General features: G+C 40.7%; 1 protein-coding gene across 1 annotated transcript in view; it reads left to right on the forward strand.

The window, feature by feature from the left end:
* Positions 1 to 264: 264 nt before the first annotated feature.
* The window catches only part of ARMH4 (armadillo like helical domain containing 4), a gene marked incomplete at its 5' end in the record, with an annotated part of 60,792 nt that continues 46,148 nt past the window's right edge, over positions 265 to 14,908 (forward strand). The window contains 2 exons of the mRNA XM_083350395.1: positions 265 to 1,600; positions 13,916 to 14,185. Of these exons, the coding sequence (XP_083206521.1) occupies positions 265 to 1,600; positions 13,916 to 14,185 (1,606 nt within the window). The remainder of the gene's footprint in view (positions 1,601 to 13,915; positions 14,186 to 14,908) is intronic.

The following is a 14,908-nucleotide window of genomic DNA, read 5'->3' on the forward strand; positions in this document are numbered from 1 at the left end:
AATTAGCTTGGTTCAGAAGTTTTGAGGCCCAGCTTCTGCAAAATGCATCTTGTTAATCCAGTGAGGAAATGCTTTGAATGGAATTTTTTTAAAAAAGTAATTTTCTTTACAAATTGCACACATACATATAATAATGTGCCTATATAATAGCAAAGTAGTTATAAATACTAGAGCTTTATATGATATTTCAATTTAATTTAAAAATACTAATTTGAAAGGAATGGAAATCTGTTTGTTCTGTTTTGCTTCATTCTCCAGGACCTGATGACTGAAATAATTTGTTCTGCTCACTTCCATGCAAACTTTTCCTTGAACATGAGCTACATGAGGGGGTATCACATGTTCCTTGCCTTCTGCCTTACTCTGCTCAACTTTGGCAGCCTGCAATGCCTTGTTTTAAGACAAGGGGATGAAAGGCACGTAAGACAACTGCATCTGACATCACCAGCAGGGAACAGCTTAGCAAACGCAAATGCATCAAATCCAGAGGGTAACTTAAGCTCATCCATGAATATAGCCAGTGCTCCTGTATCTGAAAGCCTTTATGGAGCCTCAGTAGAGCCATCCGGGAGGTCATTAAACAGAGCCACAACTGTAAAAACAACCTTACCAACCATTCTGCATGTTCACAATCCCCTGGAGCACTCCAATATTGATGCTTTTGCCAGCACAAGTTTGGAGATTGCTGCAGAAAGCAAAAGGCAAATCAGTCTCAAAGGGCCAGATGAAAAACGTGATAAATATGGGACACAGGAAGCTTTGATTGCCACTGTTGTGACATTTCCAGATCTTCTTGTTGAAGATGATACACTTAGTAGCTCTGCAAAAGAAACAGTAGATGGAGGTGGGGGAGAAGGAAATTTGGATGGGGATTTGTCTACACCAGGCACCCATGTTGACCCTTCAGACAATCCCCAGGTAACTATCCCCAAAGTAATAAATAGTTTTCCTGCTACAACATCATCAAGCAACCTCTTCAAAAATCCATTTCTTCCAATGAGCCCACCAGCTGATTTGACAAAAGGATCTGATGGAAACAGCTTTCCAACAATCTGGATGGGCACAGATGTTGCTCCGGAACCCAGGTTGCTGTCAGCAGATGCCACCTTAAATTTGGAAGGGGAACTCTCAGAGAACCAAGGGCACTTCAAAGGCATCTTAAGCACTACCATGATGGCACCTGCAGGCTTGCTGCTAAGTGATGAGTGGGATGATACCAAATTAGAGCCTTCCAGCCAAGCGAAAGCTATGCATCCTCTGAAGATAAATCAACCTCAAATAGTGCAACCAACAGGACAGGAAGACGACGACGTGAAAAAGGATCTGTCACCAAGACTATTGGCAACCACGGCCAAAGGAAGCAAAGATAATCCAAATGGGTCAGGCCAGATACCTGTGCAGGTGGAGGACTCAGCCAATTCAAGCTTGAATCTTGGTTACACCATTGATCCATCTGAGAAGGTCGGAGCTTGGTCTGAAAGCCCAGTGGAAAATGTAGATCCAACAGTGATCATCAGGTCTAGATTGTTTTCTGAGACTATAACTACAACAGATGCAACCAAATCAGATGTCTTCCAAACCTTAAGACACCAGTTAAGAGGTAATTTTTTTTATTTGCATTGGTCAGTGGTTGTTGTTTAAAAAATAATTTAAGTGTATGAACCACTGTTTGGTTTATGGTGTGTATTGTGATGGTGCTATATATGATCCTTCCTTTTTCTAGGTTCCTGGTCTACCTAAAATATTCCTCCTCTTTCCACAAGCTTCCAAATGAAGGCAGAGTCGTGTCTCAGAGTAGCTCAGAATGGTTGAGCATGGCCTCACCCTGACCCAGTTGCCCTTTTGACTTGTATGCTTTCTTTGGTCACCCACATGGTCCATTCTTGAATGATTTTGCCTGATGGGCCAAATCTGTTTAGTTACATTCCAGAAGGCCTCTCTTCCCCTTCACTATACTTCTCTTTTCTACTCTATGGCAAAGCAAAACCACTGCTTTAGATTTCCTTAACCTAGTGCCTTCCAGATGATGTGAGCTTGCAACCTTCCCCCCCTCAAATTCTCAGCCAGCAGCCCCAAAACATCTGGAGACTCCAAATTGGAGAAGGTAACTTGGGTGACCTTTGGAATTCTTTTCTCACAGTGAGAAGGCATGCAATGCATATACAGGTGGTCCTCGACTTACAACCGGTCACTTAGCGACCATTCAAAGTTACAAGGAACCTGAGAAAGGGGACTTGCAAGCCAGATCTAAAGTACTGACAGTCGGCCATCTTGTGGTCACATGACTGCACTTCGGGAGCTTGGAACACAGCTGAATTTACAGCCATTTGCAGAGTCCCATGGTCATGTGCCTGCCTTTTACAACGATTTTGCCAAAAACTGACAAAACCACATTTAATGACTATTGCAAAAAAGATAATAAAATCAGGTCAATCACATGACCAATTTGTTTCATGACCATGACGGCTTATGACTATAATGGGCAGGCTCCAGTGTGGTCATAACTTGAAAACTACCTGTAGACGCTGAGCTATAATAAACACAAGAAAAGAAGAGAATGATTTTTTATTGTTTATATTTCCTAAAGATGGGGCTGAGAAATAGCTGTATTATTTTATGTATATGCCAAGCTTGGCAAGTACCAGGATTTTATCTGATTCAATGCTTAGTTTCCCTTGTTGATCATAACTCCTTAAAATGCAAGTTAAAAGCATTCATTTATTATTGCCTATTGCTATCTCTGTTTGTCTAAGGAGTCTCTGCTGCCCCCCTGCAAGAAGAATTCTGTGGTTTGACTCAATGCTGCAGTTTCTTTAGGTCCAACTAATTAAGATCCTGCCTAGATAAAACATTGGTTTTATTTTTCTCTAGATGGGTTTGTTTTGTTTTATTTATTTGTATTTTTTGCAGGGGTGGGGGAGACAATACTGGGCTGCATGTGGCCCCAATTATTTTTTCTTCATCCTGGATAATACCACCGAATTAAGTTTTATGGCTTTCTTCGAAACTGCTCTTTCTGACATGAAGCCTCCTGAGGCAACTTCCATCATTCCCAACCAGTCCAATAATAGAGTATTTCTGGAAGGTACCAGAATAAGAATACTATGCTTTGAGGAGCATCAAAGTTCTTAGCATGTTCTCAAAACAGCGGTCTGAAGGGTCAGGAGCAATGACCAAATCAGGTTTTCCCCTCAGGTTTTTAGGAATGGATATGAGGACAGATGTCTGTGAGGCAAACTCCTCCTATTCCCATCCTTGAGTGCCTCTCTGCACCAAAAATATGGCCTAGATTTATTATTTTTTGCTCTTCAGTTTTGACAGCTTGATCTTGGCATGCTGAGGAATTCAGTATGGAGGATGGGTCACATACTAGTTGTAGGTGATTCACTGTTGATTTATTGAAAAGCCCACAATAGATTCAGTGTTTACTGAGTTTACACTGTAAACCCAGCCAACAAAACCACCTTATGTAATGGATAAACCTAGCCACTGAGTGTATATGATGTTAGGGTTGGGGAACTCAATCTATTTTCCTGTTATTTGACTTTTTTTTTCCAAATTATTTTCAAAAATTTGAAACTGTTTTATAACTGCATTGTGTAATCACACCTTTGAAAGGATGGGGAGCTTCCTGACAGTTAGAACAATTAACCAGTGGAACAACCTGCCTCCAGAAGCTGTGAATGCTCCAAGTTTTAAAGAGACTGGACAGCCGTTTGTCTGAAATGTTATAGGGTTTCCTGCCTGAGCAGGAGGTTGGACTAGATAACCTCCAAGGTCCCTTCCATCATCATCATCATCATCATCATCATCATCATCATCATCATTATTATTATTATTATTATTATTATTATTATTATTATTATTATTATTTTGACCTCCACTTTCTACGTTCTGAAGCAATTTCTCTTGCTGCTCTGCTGCTACTTGGGAATTTTGGCAGACTGTTTTCTGCAGCCTAGCTTCAGTGTTTGGATTCTCTTGGATATTTTGGCTGCTTCTGTGCTGCTGCAGTAAACTGTGCATGGGCCTGGGTCCAAGTTGGAACCACTTTAACAAAAATAATCCTAAATGAATCCTAAATGAATGAACCGTTGAAAAGCATTGTGGCAGGATGACTGCCTGAACTCCCTAAGACCCTGATGGGACATAATAATAGACACATTCTAAATATCCCTTCATACTCAATACTAGAGAACAGAGTGTGATCATTTGGATCATAAACTATGTAGGCCAACAAAAGAAAAAAGCTTGTGTAATTATTTTTTTCAGCAATCTAATACAGAGATAAGAATCTTTTGGCTACATTTTTTTTTCCAAAAGTGCAGAAGAACTTGAAAAAAAAATCTTCCTTAGCCTTTGAGATGTAAAATAAAATGTTCTTATGCACTTTTTCTTTAAACGGTATGCCTCATTTATTTTATAAAAAGCTTTTATAAGGAGTCTTGAGGCACTTTAAAAATTAACACATTTATTACAATATTAGTTTTCTGAACTGCATATAATCCATCATAAGCATTATGTTTTATGCTGAGTAGAATTGTTCTACAAGAGAGAAAGAGCTATGTAAAACAGTGAGGTTATGATAAAATTAAATGCAGAAAGATAATTAGGGCTGTAGAATTAGGCCCAATCCATGGTGACTGTTATGGGCAGATGTCTGCCATCCAAATCTATTCCCAGTGAAAATCTGTAACTCAGAAGTATCTCTGATCCCATCCATTTGATCAACTGTTGTCCCTTCCTTTTCCTGTTTCTCTAAACCTTGGCCAATAAAGTCATTTTTTTCTAGTACATCTTTTCTTTGCATTGCATTCCCAAAATATTCTGTTATTTCAAGGGAGTCCCCTGTGGATTTCACTGTATTAGTCATTGTTGACTCTAGGGGGCGCTGCTTATGTCCATTTCAAGGCCATTGATCCAGCACTGTCTGAAGACATTTCTGTGGTCAGCTAGTCAGCATGACTTACATTCCTACCAAAGTGGTACCTATCTAGCTGTCAAACAGCTAGGTTTGTATGAGCTGGGGTTAGGATGGGAACTCATCCCGTCACGTGGTGGTTGGATCTTGGATTTTAATGTTGAAAGCCTTACCTCCATAAACTCTTGAATGTTTCATATTCAGTAAGGATATATAAAGATCTTTTTCAGTTTCATTCCATACTTGTTGAAATAGAGCTGTTGAGAGTTAAAATTCTAGAAAAGATATTTTTAGCTGATCAACAAAAAATTACTAAAAGGTAATTGAATCAATTGCAATTCTTTATAAAGAATATTAAAAAAATATATTCTCCCCAAGATGGATTCAGAAGCTGCCATATTTATCAAATTAAATTCCAGCAAATAGGCTTGCTGCACTTTCACAAGTAAGAAGTCATTTTTTTTGCTTTTCTGTTCCATTTGAAAGAACCATCTGGAGTGGATAAAGTTAAGCAGTATGGATATGAGGAAATAATTTGCCACCAAGCTGGGACTCTAGTCTAGATGCTAGGCCAACTTGTATCTCCAGTCCGTATTTAATTGTGAGAACATCTCATGCAGATTTTTTCCCCCTATATAGAGCATCAGAGATGGACTTACAGTATAAAGAACTCAATGTAAAAATTGAGGTTATTTCACTGTACCAAATCCTGTAAAAGGGCCATTTCATCTTCAATTCTTTTCAAAAGTCTGTCAAAATTCTTAATACATTATCAATGCATTCAGGTTCATTTCTGCTTTCTTGTGAGAGGTAATAGTTACCTTTTAGAGTTCTCCCATGTTCTTTTCAAGAGACTCACTAGAGTTATTCTTTCAACGTATGGTTTTAGAGTCTCTGAAGTACCTTTGAGTTGCCAAAATTCTGCAGCTCTATAATTGTTTCAGTCACAAGAAAGTGTTTTTTAAGTTACAGTGCTACCTTGGTACTCATCGTTAATTGGTTCCAGAAGGCACAATGAATACTAAAAACGCTGAGTACCAAACAATTTTTCCCCATAAGAAATATAGTAATGTAGTGAGTCACAAGGCAGCCAACACCGACAAGTTCTAGCTTGTGCCTTAAATACCAAACAAATGATGTGTATTTGGACAAAATTTTCACATCAGAATGCATTGAGTACCAAATCCAATGAGTTTTAAAGCAGTTGAGTACCAAGGTATCACTGTATAAGCAATTCAAGATTAAACACCTTGTCTGGAATCTCAGAAGAGTTAAGAGTTAATACAATTTTTGGGAGTTCCTCAGAGGCAGGAAGGGCTGTGGCAGTGCCATCATCTTTATTTAGCTTCTTCTTCCTTCATTAAACAAGGATAATGTTTGGAAAGTGGGAAGTTATTTCTTTTTCAGTCAGTACACTTTACAATTCAGAATTTACTCACAAATAGTCTAAGCAAAGAAAGAAGAGAAAACAAAATTATTTGCCTATTAATTCAGTTACAGAGCTGTCCAGAATTAGTGGGCAATTTTCAAAGTTGATAGGAAAATTGAAATTGTGGAACATACAGTTGCCATTGAAAATTCAAAGTCTCCATCCTAGTTTGTTTTGAAATCTGTAATCTTTGTTACTTTGAAAATATTTTTTTCTGCATCAGTCACATCTCTTATCTCTTTCCAGAATTCTCAAGTTCTCTTTCACACAAATTAAATATACAACTGTTCTTTATTCAGAATACACAAATTTCCTATAGGATTTACATATTTCCAGGAACACTTAACAATATTTCTTGCAATAATTCATGTATGATAAATCCAAATGTTTTTCACAAATGGTTGAATTCAAATGTTAGGAATATGATTTAACAATGTGCTAACACAATTCTTATCTCAAAAACAGTGTCGTGAACATTCATCCAGTATGGAGCAACAAGAAAGCATAGCAATAAATAACACTTAGACTTATATACTGCTTCACAATGCTTTATATCCCTCTCTAAGCAGTTTACAGAGTCAGCATATTGCCCCCAACAATCTGGGTCCTCATTTTACCGACCTTGGAAGGATGGAAGGCTGAGTCAACCTTGAGCCGGCAAGATTCGAATTGCCAGCAGCCAGTAATCAGCATAATTAGCCTGCAATATGCACTGTAATCACTGCACCACCACGGCTCTTATGTAAACATATGTAAATAATGTGTGTTAAAGTTATAATAACTATTAGATTTGTATCCCATGTTTATTTTGTACAACTCAAAATGGCATACATAGCGCTCCTGCCTCTATTCCCCCCTCAACAATAACCCTGTAAGGTAAGTTGGGCTGAGAGAGAATGCTGGGCCCAAAGTCACCCAGCTGGGTTTCATACCTAAGAGAAGACATGATTTCAGATTTATTGTACCTGTGAATAGAAGCCCCTTTTAAACATCCATTGAAGAGTCCAATAATCCTGCAAAAGATATTTTGATGAATTATAGTAAGAAGCATGAGAGGGACACGGTGGCTCAGTGGGTTAGGATGCTGAGCTTGTCGATCAGAAGGTCGGCAGTTTGGCGGGTCGAATCCCGAGTGCCGCATAACAGAGTGAGCGCCTGTTACTCATCCCAGCTTCTGCCAACCTAGCAGTTTGAAAGCACGTAAAAAATGCAAGTAGAAAAATAGGGACCACTACGGTGGGAAGGTAACAGCATTCCATGTGCCTTTGGCGTCTAGTCATGCCAGCCACATGACCACGGAGACGTCCTCGGACAAGCGCTGGCTCTTCGGCTTTGAAACGGAGATGAGCACCGGCCCCTAGAGTTGGAAAGGACTAGCACGCATGTGCGGGGGGAACCTTTACATTTACCTTAGTAAGAAGCATAGATAATATTTTTGTAAATTTGAAACTATTGGCTCAGTTCCAGATTATTAATAATTATCATTATTTACTTTTGTAAGATTTCCCAATTGTTGATACAACTGAATTGCTTGTTTTGCTCCTAAATAAAATTTTATTTAATCTATAGTACTCAAAATATGCATGAAGCTGATCATACATCAGGTTCAAATTTATTTATTTATTTATTTATTTATTTATTTATTTATTTATTTATTTATTTATTTATTTATTTATTTATTTGATTTATATACCGCCCATCTCCTGAAGGACTCAGGGCGGTGTACAGGGCAATAAAATAAGAATACATTAGTTAAATAATTTTAAAACCCAAATCCATCAGGCCAGGCCGGCTTGTTCGAGTTTTTAGATCACTTGTTCGAGTTTTTAGATCACTCCGGAAGGAGCAGAGGTCGGGGGCCATCTGGAGTTCAGCTGGTAAGCGGTTCCAAAGGATTGGTGCACCCACCGAGAATGCTCTCCCCCTGGGGGTCACCAGCCGACATTCTCTGACCGGTGGTACTCTGAGGAGGCCCTCTCTGTGGGAACGTACAGGACGGAGGGACGTTGATGCCGGCAGTAGGTGCTCCCGTAGGTAATCCGGACCCATGCCATGTAGGGCTTTGTATGTCATCACCAGCACCTTGAATTTCACTCGGAAGGCAACTGGAAGCCAGTGCAGCTCACGGAGCAGAGGTGTAATATGGGAGTATCGGGAGACCCCCAAAAGAACTCGTGCAGCTGCACTCTGCACCAGCTGAAGCTTCCGAGTGGTTCTCAAGGGCAGTCCCAAATTTAGCAATTGTTTGAATATACTGTGTTGCCATTCAGTGGTTTTAGACAATGTTGTTTCAGTAACCTCTCAAAAGTCTTAAAGGTACAATTAGAAATAAGCAGATCTAGGATGTTAATCCTTTTATTAGCCTGGATTTTTTTTAAAAAAACCTCTTTTACCTTCATTTTAAAATAAGGGCTGTTTCAAAAGGTTAATTTATCATCAGGATAGGAATCAGATCGTAATTTTTTTCTAACAAATTCCAAAAAGGTCTACTTGCCTATAATATTGGGAATACCATTACTTTCTAATTATAATTACAGCCAAGTACTGGCCAGAATTTCAAAAGCACCAAATAATAATTCTCTTGTGTACTCATAGTACATGGCTCATACTGATCTCAGGTGAAGTATTAACGTGCAGGTAGTCCTCAACTTACGTGATTGTAAGTCAAGGACTACCTGTAAGGTAGTCTCTGACTTACAACAGTTCATTTAGAGACTGTACAAAGTTACCACAGCACTGACTTATTATCATTTTTCACACTTATGATCTTTCAGGCATCCCCATGATCATGTAATCAAAATTCAGATGCTTGGCAACTGGTTCAAACTGTTGAAAGAAAAATGTTCATCAGGGTCCAGTCCAAGCTGGGTATAAACAAAATGGAGACTGCTTTAGAAAGAAGGTTGCAGTTTATTGAAGAGCAAAACCAGACAGAAATGTGGCTCTGGGAAAGCTGACTACATGTTGCTGGGAGTGGTGGGTTTTTATACCTTCTGGGGATTTTTAGACTGTTTCCTGTTCCTGTTTGAGGTTTTGTATTTCCTGTATCATACTTTGACCTGAGTCTGAGTGTGCCCTTTTGGTATTGGTGGGTTAATCTTATTATGTCCCCAAAGGTCATGTCTTTTAGAGTTTGGGTGGGGTATATAGATTTTAGAGGTCTTTGTCTTCCTAATCTCATAGCTTCTAGTTTCCTGGCTCCAACTTTCCTGAATGGATTATTACATCTGCATTTCTAAAAGCTGGTTTCTGCTGAGTTTGCTGGCTGGGGGGAGGGAGAAGTTTCTGCCTTTTAAAGATCTTCTCCATTATTCCTTTGGAGAAATATATTCTGCCTTTTTAACATTCCCCAAAATATTTCTTTCTCTGGATTCTTCCCACAATACGTATGACCATCGCTGTGTCCCAAGGTCATGTGATCCCCTTTCACAATCTCTTGACAAGCCAAGTCAATGGGGAACCAGATTCACTTAATGACCAAGTTACTAACTTATCAACTGCAGGGATTCACTTAACAACTGTGGCAAGAACATTCATAAAATGAGGCAAAACTCACTTAACAAATGTCTCACTTAACAGCAGAAATTTTCGGGCTCAGTTGCGGTTGTAAGTCGAGGACTATGTATACAGCAGAGATATTAATTCTTTAAAAAAGATAGATTTCTTGGAGATGAGCTCAACTCCTGATGACTGCATGGACATATCCATGGAGCTTCCTTGGCATATAGATATGGGTTATTCTTTTGATTTCTTAGTCAAGCCCAGGGCCTGGGATTTCTTGGGCTTTCTCATAGGACTAATTTTAGGTCTGATCTGGCTTAATGAGTCTATCATTGCTGCCACCTGCTGTTCATATTTAACAAATAAAATGTGACAACAAAAACCCTTTGGAGTATTTCTACCTGTATTTACTATTATTATGGTTGGTTGCATAATCAGAAGTTTAGACTAGATTTGGCATTTTTAATCTACCTTATCTTCCCAAGGGGCTGGGATAAGCAGATATGATTGTTTGATGATGTTAAGGGTATTGTTGCAGGATGCTGGGCTGGAGGTTGATGCTGGTGGCTCTGAGCGTGGAGTTGTCACGTGGAGTTGTTGCCCGAGCTCCATCACTGGGGCTCAGGCTTCTTCTGGGCATAGATTAGTGCTGACCTCACCAGCCATCACACTCACTAGTAGGCAAAGAGCAGGTGACCTGTCCCTTGCTTCTCACTTCTAGCCCCTTGAACTTCTCCACAAATTTTTCCACCGATTGGCTACAGACTGCAGACAGGTACCTCCACTCATCTGAATCTTCTGCCGCCGCCAACCTTTTAGTTCTCCTCTGTTTGGGGGAGCGTGATTCCCGTGAGGCACCCACTTGCAACTCCGACTCAGCCACTCTTGAAGAACTCTTCTTTGATTGGGCTGCCTCAGGATGCTTAGGGTCTTCATTGGGCAGGGTCCACTCTGAGGACCACAATAGCTCCCGTGTTTTGGGTCTCATTCCCACTGCCAGAAGTTTTGAACTCACTTCCTCCAACGATGTAAGGGCTTGCGCTCCCTCTGCTGAGGCAGTTGCCGAGGTCGGGGTGCTAGCTGTGGGTGCATCTTTTTTTCTCCATGCTGAGATCTTCCCTGAATCTTTGTCAACCTCCCCTCTGATTTGGGATGGTGACTGGAGCTCAGGACCCCAAGGATGTTAGAACAGAATGGATCCTTGGGTTAATGTTATGGTTCCGACAGATGAAACCAGTTAAAAGAACTTCAAGGCAAGATGTCTTCCTTAAAGAACATTTTATTAGAAAACAAAGTATCAGCACTTACATAGTTGAACCCAAGAATGAGATTCCCTCCTCCCAGATACAAAGTAACAAATTGCAATTCCCACCCCACGAGCTGTCATAATTCACGTTCCCCAATTAGCACAAAACGTAGGCTTTTCTCTCCAGCCTCTCAGCCCGCCAAAAAGCAAAAGTAAAAATGGCTGCTGGTTCTCAGTTGTCAGAGCGACGACATCCATTGTCACAGTGTTGACACTGTTCCAAGTAAAGCTGCCTTTGCAAATGACTGATGGTGATTTTGTCAGTGTCAATAATGTTCAAGTGGTGCTCCAGATGTTTTGGATTGCACCCAAGGTGTCTGTAACTGTTGGTACTATCTTTGCCTTCTTTTGCCAGAGTCATTCTACTTTTATTTGCAGGTCTTTGTATTTTGTGTCCCCCCCAGTTCTTTCTCTTCTATTCTGTTTTTTCCACGTACTGATTCGTTTACAAAGACTTTTTATCTTTCTTCTCAATAGTTGCTAAGTCTGGGGTATTCAAGTGGCAGATGCTTGCTTGTCTGTACTCTACAGTCCCAGGGCACTTTAACTGTTTAATTTTTTATTATTTTATCTATTTTGTGGTCTCACCAGTTCTTGCTTGCAGACAAATGGTATTTCATGCAGACATTTCAATACACCACTGTTGCTACTTTGTCTGTAGTCAGTCTGTGCGATCTTGCAGCAGCTAACTCGGTGGTTCACTGTTTCTTCAGCTTCTTTGCAGAGTTGACATTTGCTCTCTGTTGCTGTCTTTTCAATTCTGGCTTTGTATGTATTTTAGATTTTTAGATTTTATTAGATTTATATACCGCCCTTTTCCCGTAGGACTCAGAGTGGTTTACAAGGTGTTTAAAACATCAATACAAAAATTAAAAAAACAATTAAAAATGATTAAATTCAGTCCCTGAAGTAGAAATATAAAAACCCCAATTAAAACTCTCAGCCTGGGCCGGAAAGCTCAAAGAGCCAGGTCTTCAGGTCCCGGCAAAATGAGCGAAGGTCAGGGGCAGTCCTAAGCTCCACGGGCAGCTGGTTCCAAAGGGCAGGTGCACCCACAGAGAAGGCCCTCCCCCGGGTGTTATCCGCCAGCAGTCTTTTACCGGCGGCACCCTGAAAAGGCCCTCCCTGTGGGAGTGCACAGGACGAAGGGAACTTGATGCCGGCAGCAGGTGTTCCCTCAAATATCCCAAGCCATTTAGGGCTTTATAGGTCATCACCTATAATGGCAGAAAGTGAAGAAGAACTAAAGAGCCTCTTGTTGCAGGTGAAGAAGGAGAGTGCAAAACTTGGGTTGAAACTTAACATTAAGAAAACCAAGATCATGGCATCTGGCCCTCTCAATTCCTGGCAAATAGATGGGGAAGAAATGGAGGTAGTGACAGATTTTATTTTCCTGGGCTCCAAGATCACTGCAGATGGGGACTGTAGCCAAGAAATTAAAAGACGCTTGCTCCTGGGGAGGAAAGCCATGGCAAATCTAGACAGCACACTAAAAAGCAGAGACATCACCCTGTCAACAAAAGTGCGTATAGTCAAGGCTATGGTCTTTCCAGTTGCAATGTATGGTAGTGAAAGTTGGACCATAAGAAAGGCTGAGCGCCAAAGAATTGAGGCCTTTGAACTGTGGTGCTGGAGAAGACTCCTGCGAGTCCCTTGGACTGCAAGGCGATCAAACCGGTCAGTCCTAGAGGAGATCAATCCTGACTGCTCTTTAGAAGGCCAGATCCTGAAGCTAAAACTCAAGTACTTTGGCCACCTAATGAGAAGGAAGGACTCCCTGGAGAAGAGCCTAATGCTGGGGAAGATCGAGGGCAATAGAAGAAGGGGACGACAGAGAATGAGGTGGCTGGATGGAGTCACTGAAGCAGTAGGCGTGAGCTTAAATGGACTCCAGAAGATGGTAGAGGACAAGAAGGCCTGGAGGAATGTTGTCCATAGGGTCGCGATGGGTCGGACACGACTTCGCAGCTAACAACAACAACAGGTCATCACCAGCACCTTGAATCTCACCCGGAGGGCAACTGGAAGCCAATGCAGCTCGCGGAGTAGAGGTGTTACGTGGGAGTATCGGGAAACCCCCGATACCCCGATGGGTTTCAGCAATATAGACTTATTTGTTCATAAGGCTTGGTTTTGTGCAGCCAGAATTAGCACTTCTGTCTTCTTCTTCCATTTTCCTGCTCTTAACCATTGCCAGGTCTATTAGCTATCTGCTTTGCCTGCTTGTTTTTGTGTACTAGTCATATGATACTTTGCCTTGCCATGTCTCTTTTCCACTCTTTATTGATGATGCTGATGATGATTATTGCCACCTACTCCGAAAGGCAGTTTTCATTGTTATTGTTCAGAGATCACATGAAACCATGTGCAGCAGCGGGAATCTTCAACTCTCGCTGCTGAACTAGAGTGCACATCAGATCCAATCAACATGGTTAATGGGAAGGATATACTGAATTGGATTAGTGACATCTGGAAGGCGATGTGGGAGAACAAGCTTAGGTGACCTATGGGGTTATGCATCCACTTTTCCTTGTGTAAAATAGGAACTTCAAAGCTTTTGCTTCTGTTTTTTTCATGTTTTAAATGCTGCTGTCTTAAATGTTATATATTTCATATTTTAAATTGCTTCCGTGATTATTAACTGTGATAGTGATATATGTGCGTTTATATGGTTTGATTGTAATGCAGGATATATTGGGAAGACAATTTTCTTTGAAAACTAAGCAACAAAGATAGTAATGCTCTTTAAAAAACATAGTTTTCAACCTCTTTTTCAACCCCCTTTTTATTGAAGGAACAGCCACAGCCTTCCCTGGAACTGCTACTGTGCCATCACCTGTGATCTCGGGAGGCCTGCCTACCCAGAAGATGATAGAATCACAAAATGTGATGGAGAAAGAAATAGAGTTGGCAACTCAGATATCAACAGTCTCCAGCACCTCCCAACTCTTGAGGATATTAGAAACTGTGGCTCCTACCGTGTCTCCTCCTTCTACCCATCTCCCAGAGAAAATGGTGGAAGTTGAAGGTTGGTTGGATTTTGCCCCCTTAATTTAATTCTGAGTCAGTCTCTGACACGCCAGTTGAATGGTTGATGGGAGAGATCCTTCTGTGTGAGACTTTGGAAAGTTGCTTCTAATTCTGATAGGCAGAAGTCTGACACTTCACACCCGGCTGAATTATTTGCTCATGGTATCCCTCATCAAGTTGGCTGGAGCTTCTGGGAGTTTTAATTTAGTTCAATAACAGTCAGCGGGCCATAGGTTGCCCACCTGGGCTATGCCGTGCATGGGCATCCTAAGGCCCTAAGTTTCATATAGCAGTTAGTCAAAATTAATTTGAGTGTAAGAGCTATCTTTTATGTTTATTGTGGTTTAATGCTTGCAAGAAAAGGAATCCAAATTTGCTAGACAGGCAAATATAGGTAATCCCTAACTTACGTCCACAACTGAGCCCCAAATTTATGTTGCTAATTGACACAGTTGTTAAGTGAGTTTTACGACTTTTCTTGCCACGTTTATTAAGTGAATCACTGCAGCTGTTAAATTAGTAACACGGTTGTTATGTGAATCTGGTTTCCCCATTGACTTTGCTTGTCAGAAGGTCACAAAAGGGGATCAGCTGACCCCGTAACACTGCAACCATCATAAAAGTGAGTCAGTTGTCAAGCATTCGCTTGTAAATCACATGACCATGGGGATGCTGCAATGGTCATAAGTGTGAAAAATGGTCATAAGTTACCTTTTCCAAT

The sequence above is a fragment of the Vipera ursinii genome (genome assembly GCF_947247035.1).
Source record: "Vipera ursinii genome assembly, chromosome: 1".
Classification (NCBI taxonomy): domain Eukaryota; kingdom Metazoa; phylum Chordata; class Lepidosauria; order Squamata; family Viperidae; genus Vipera; species Vipera ursinii.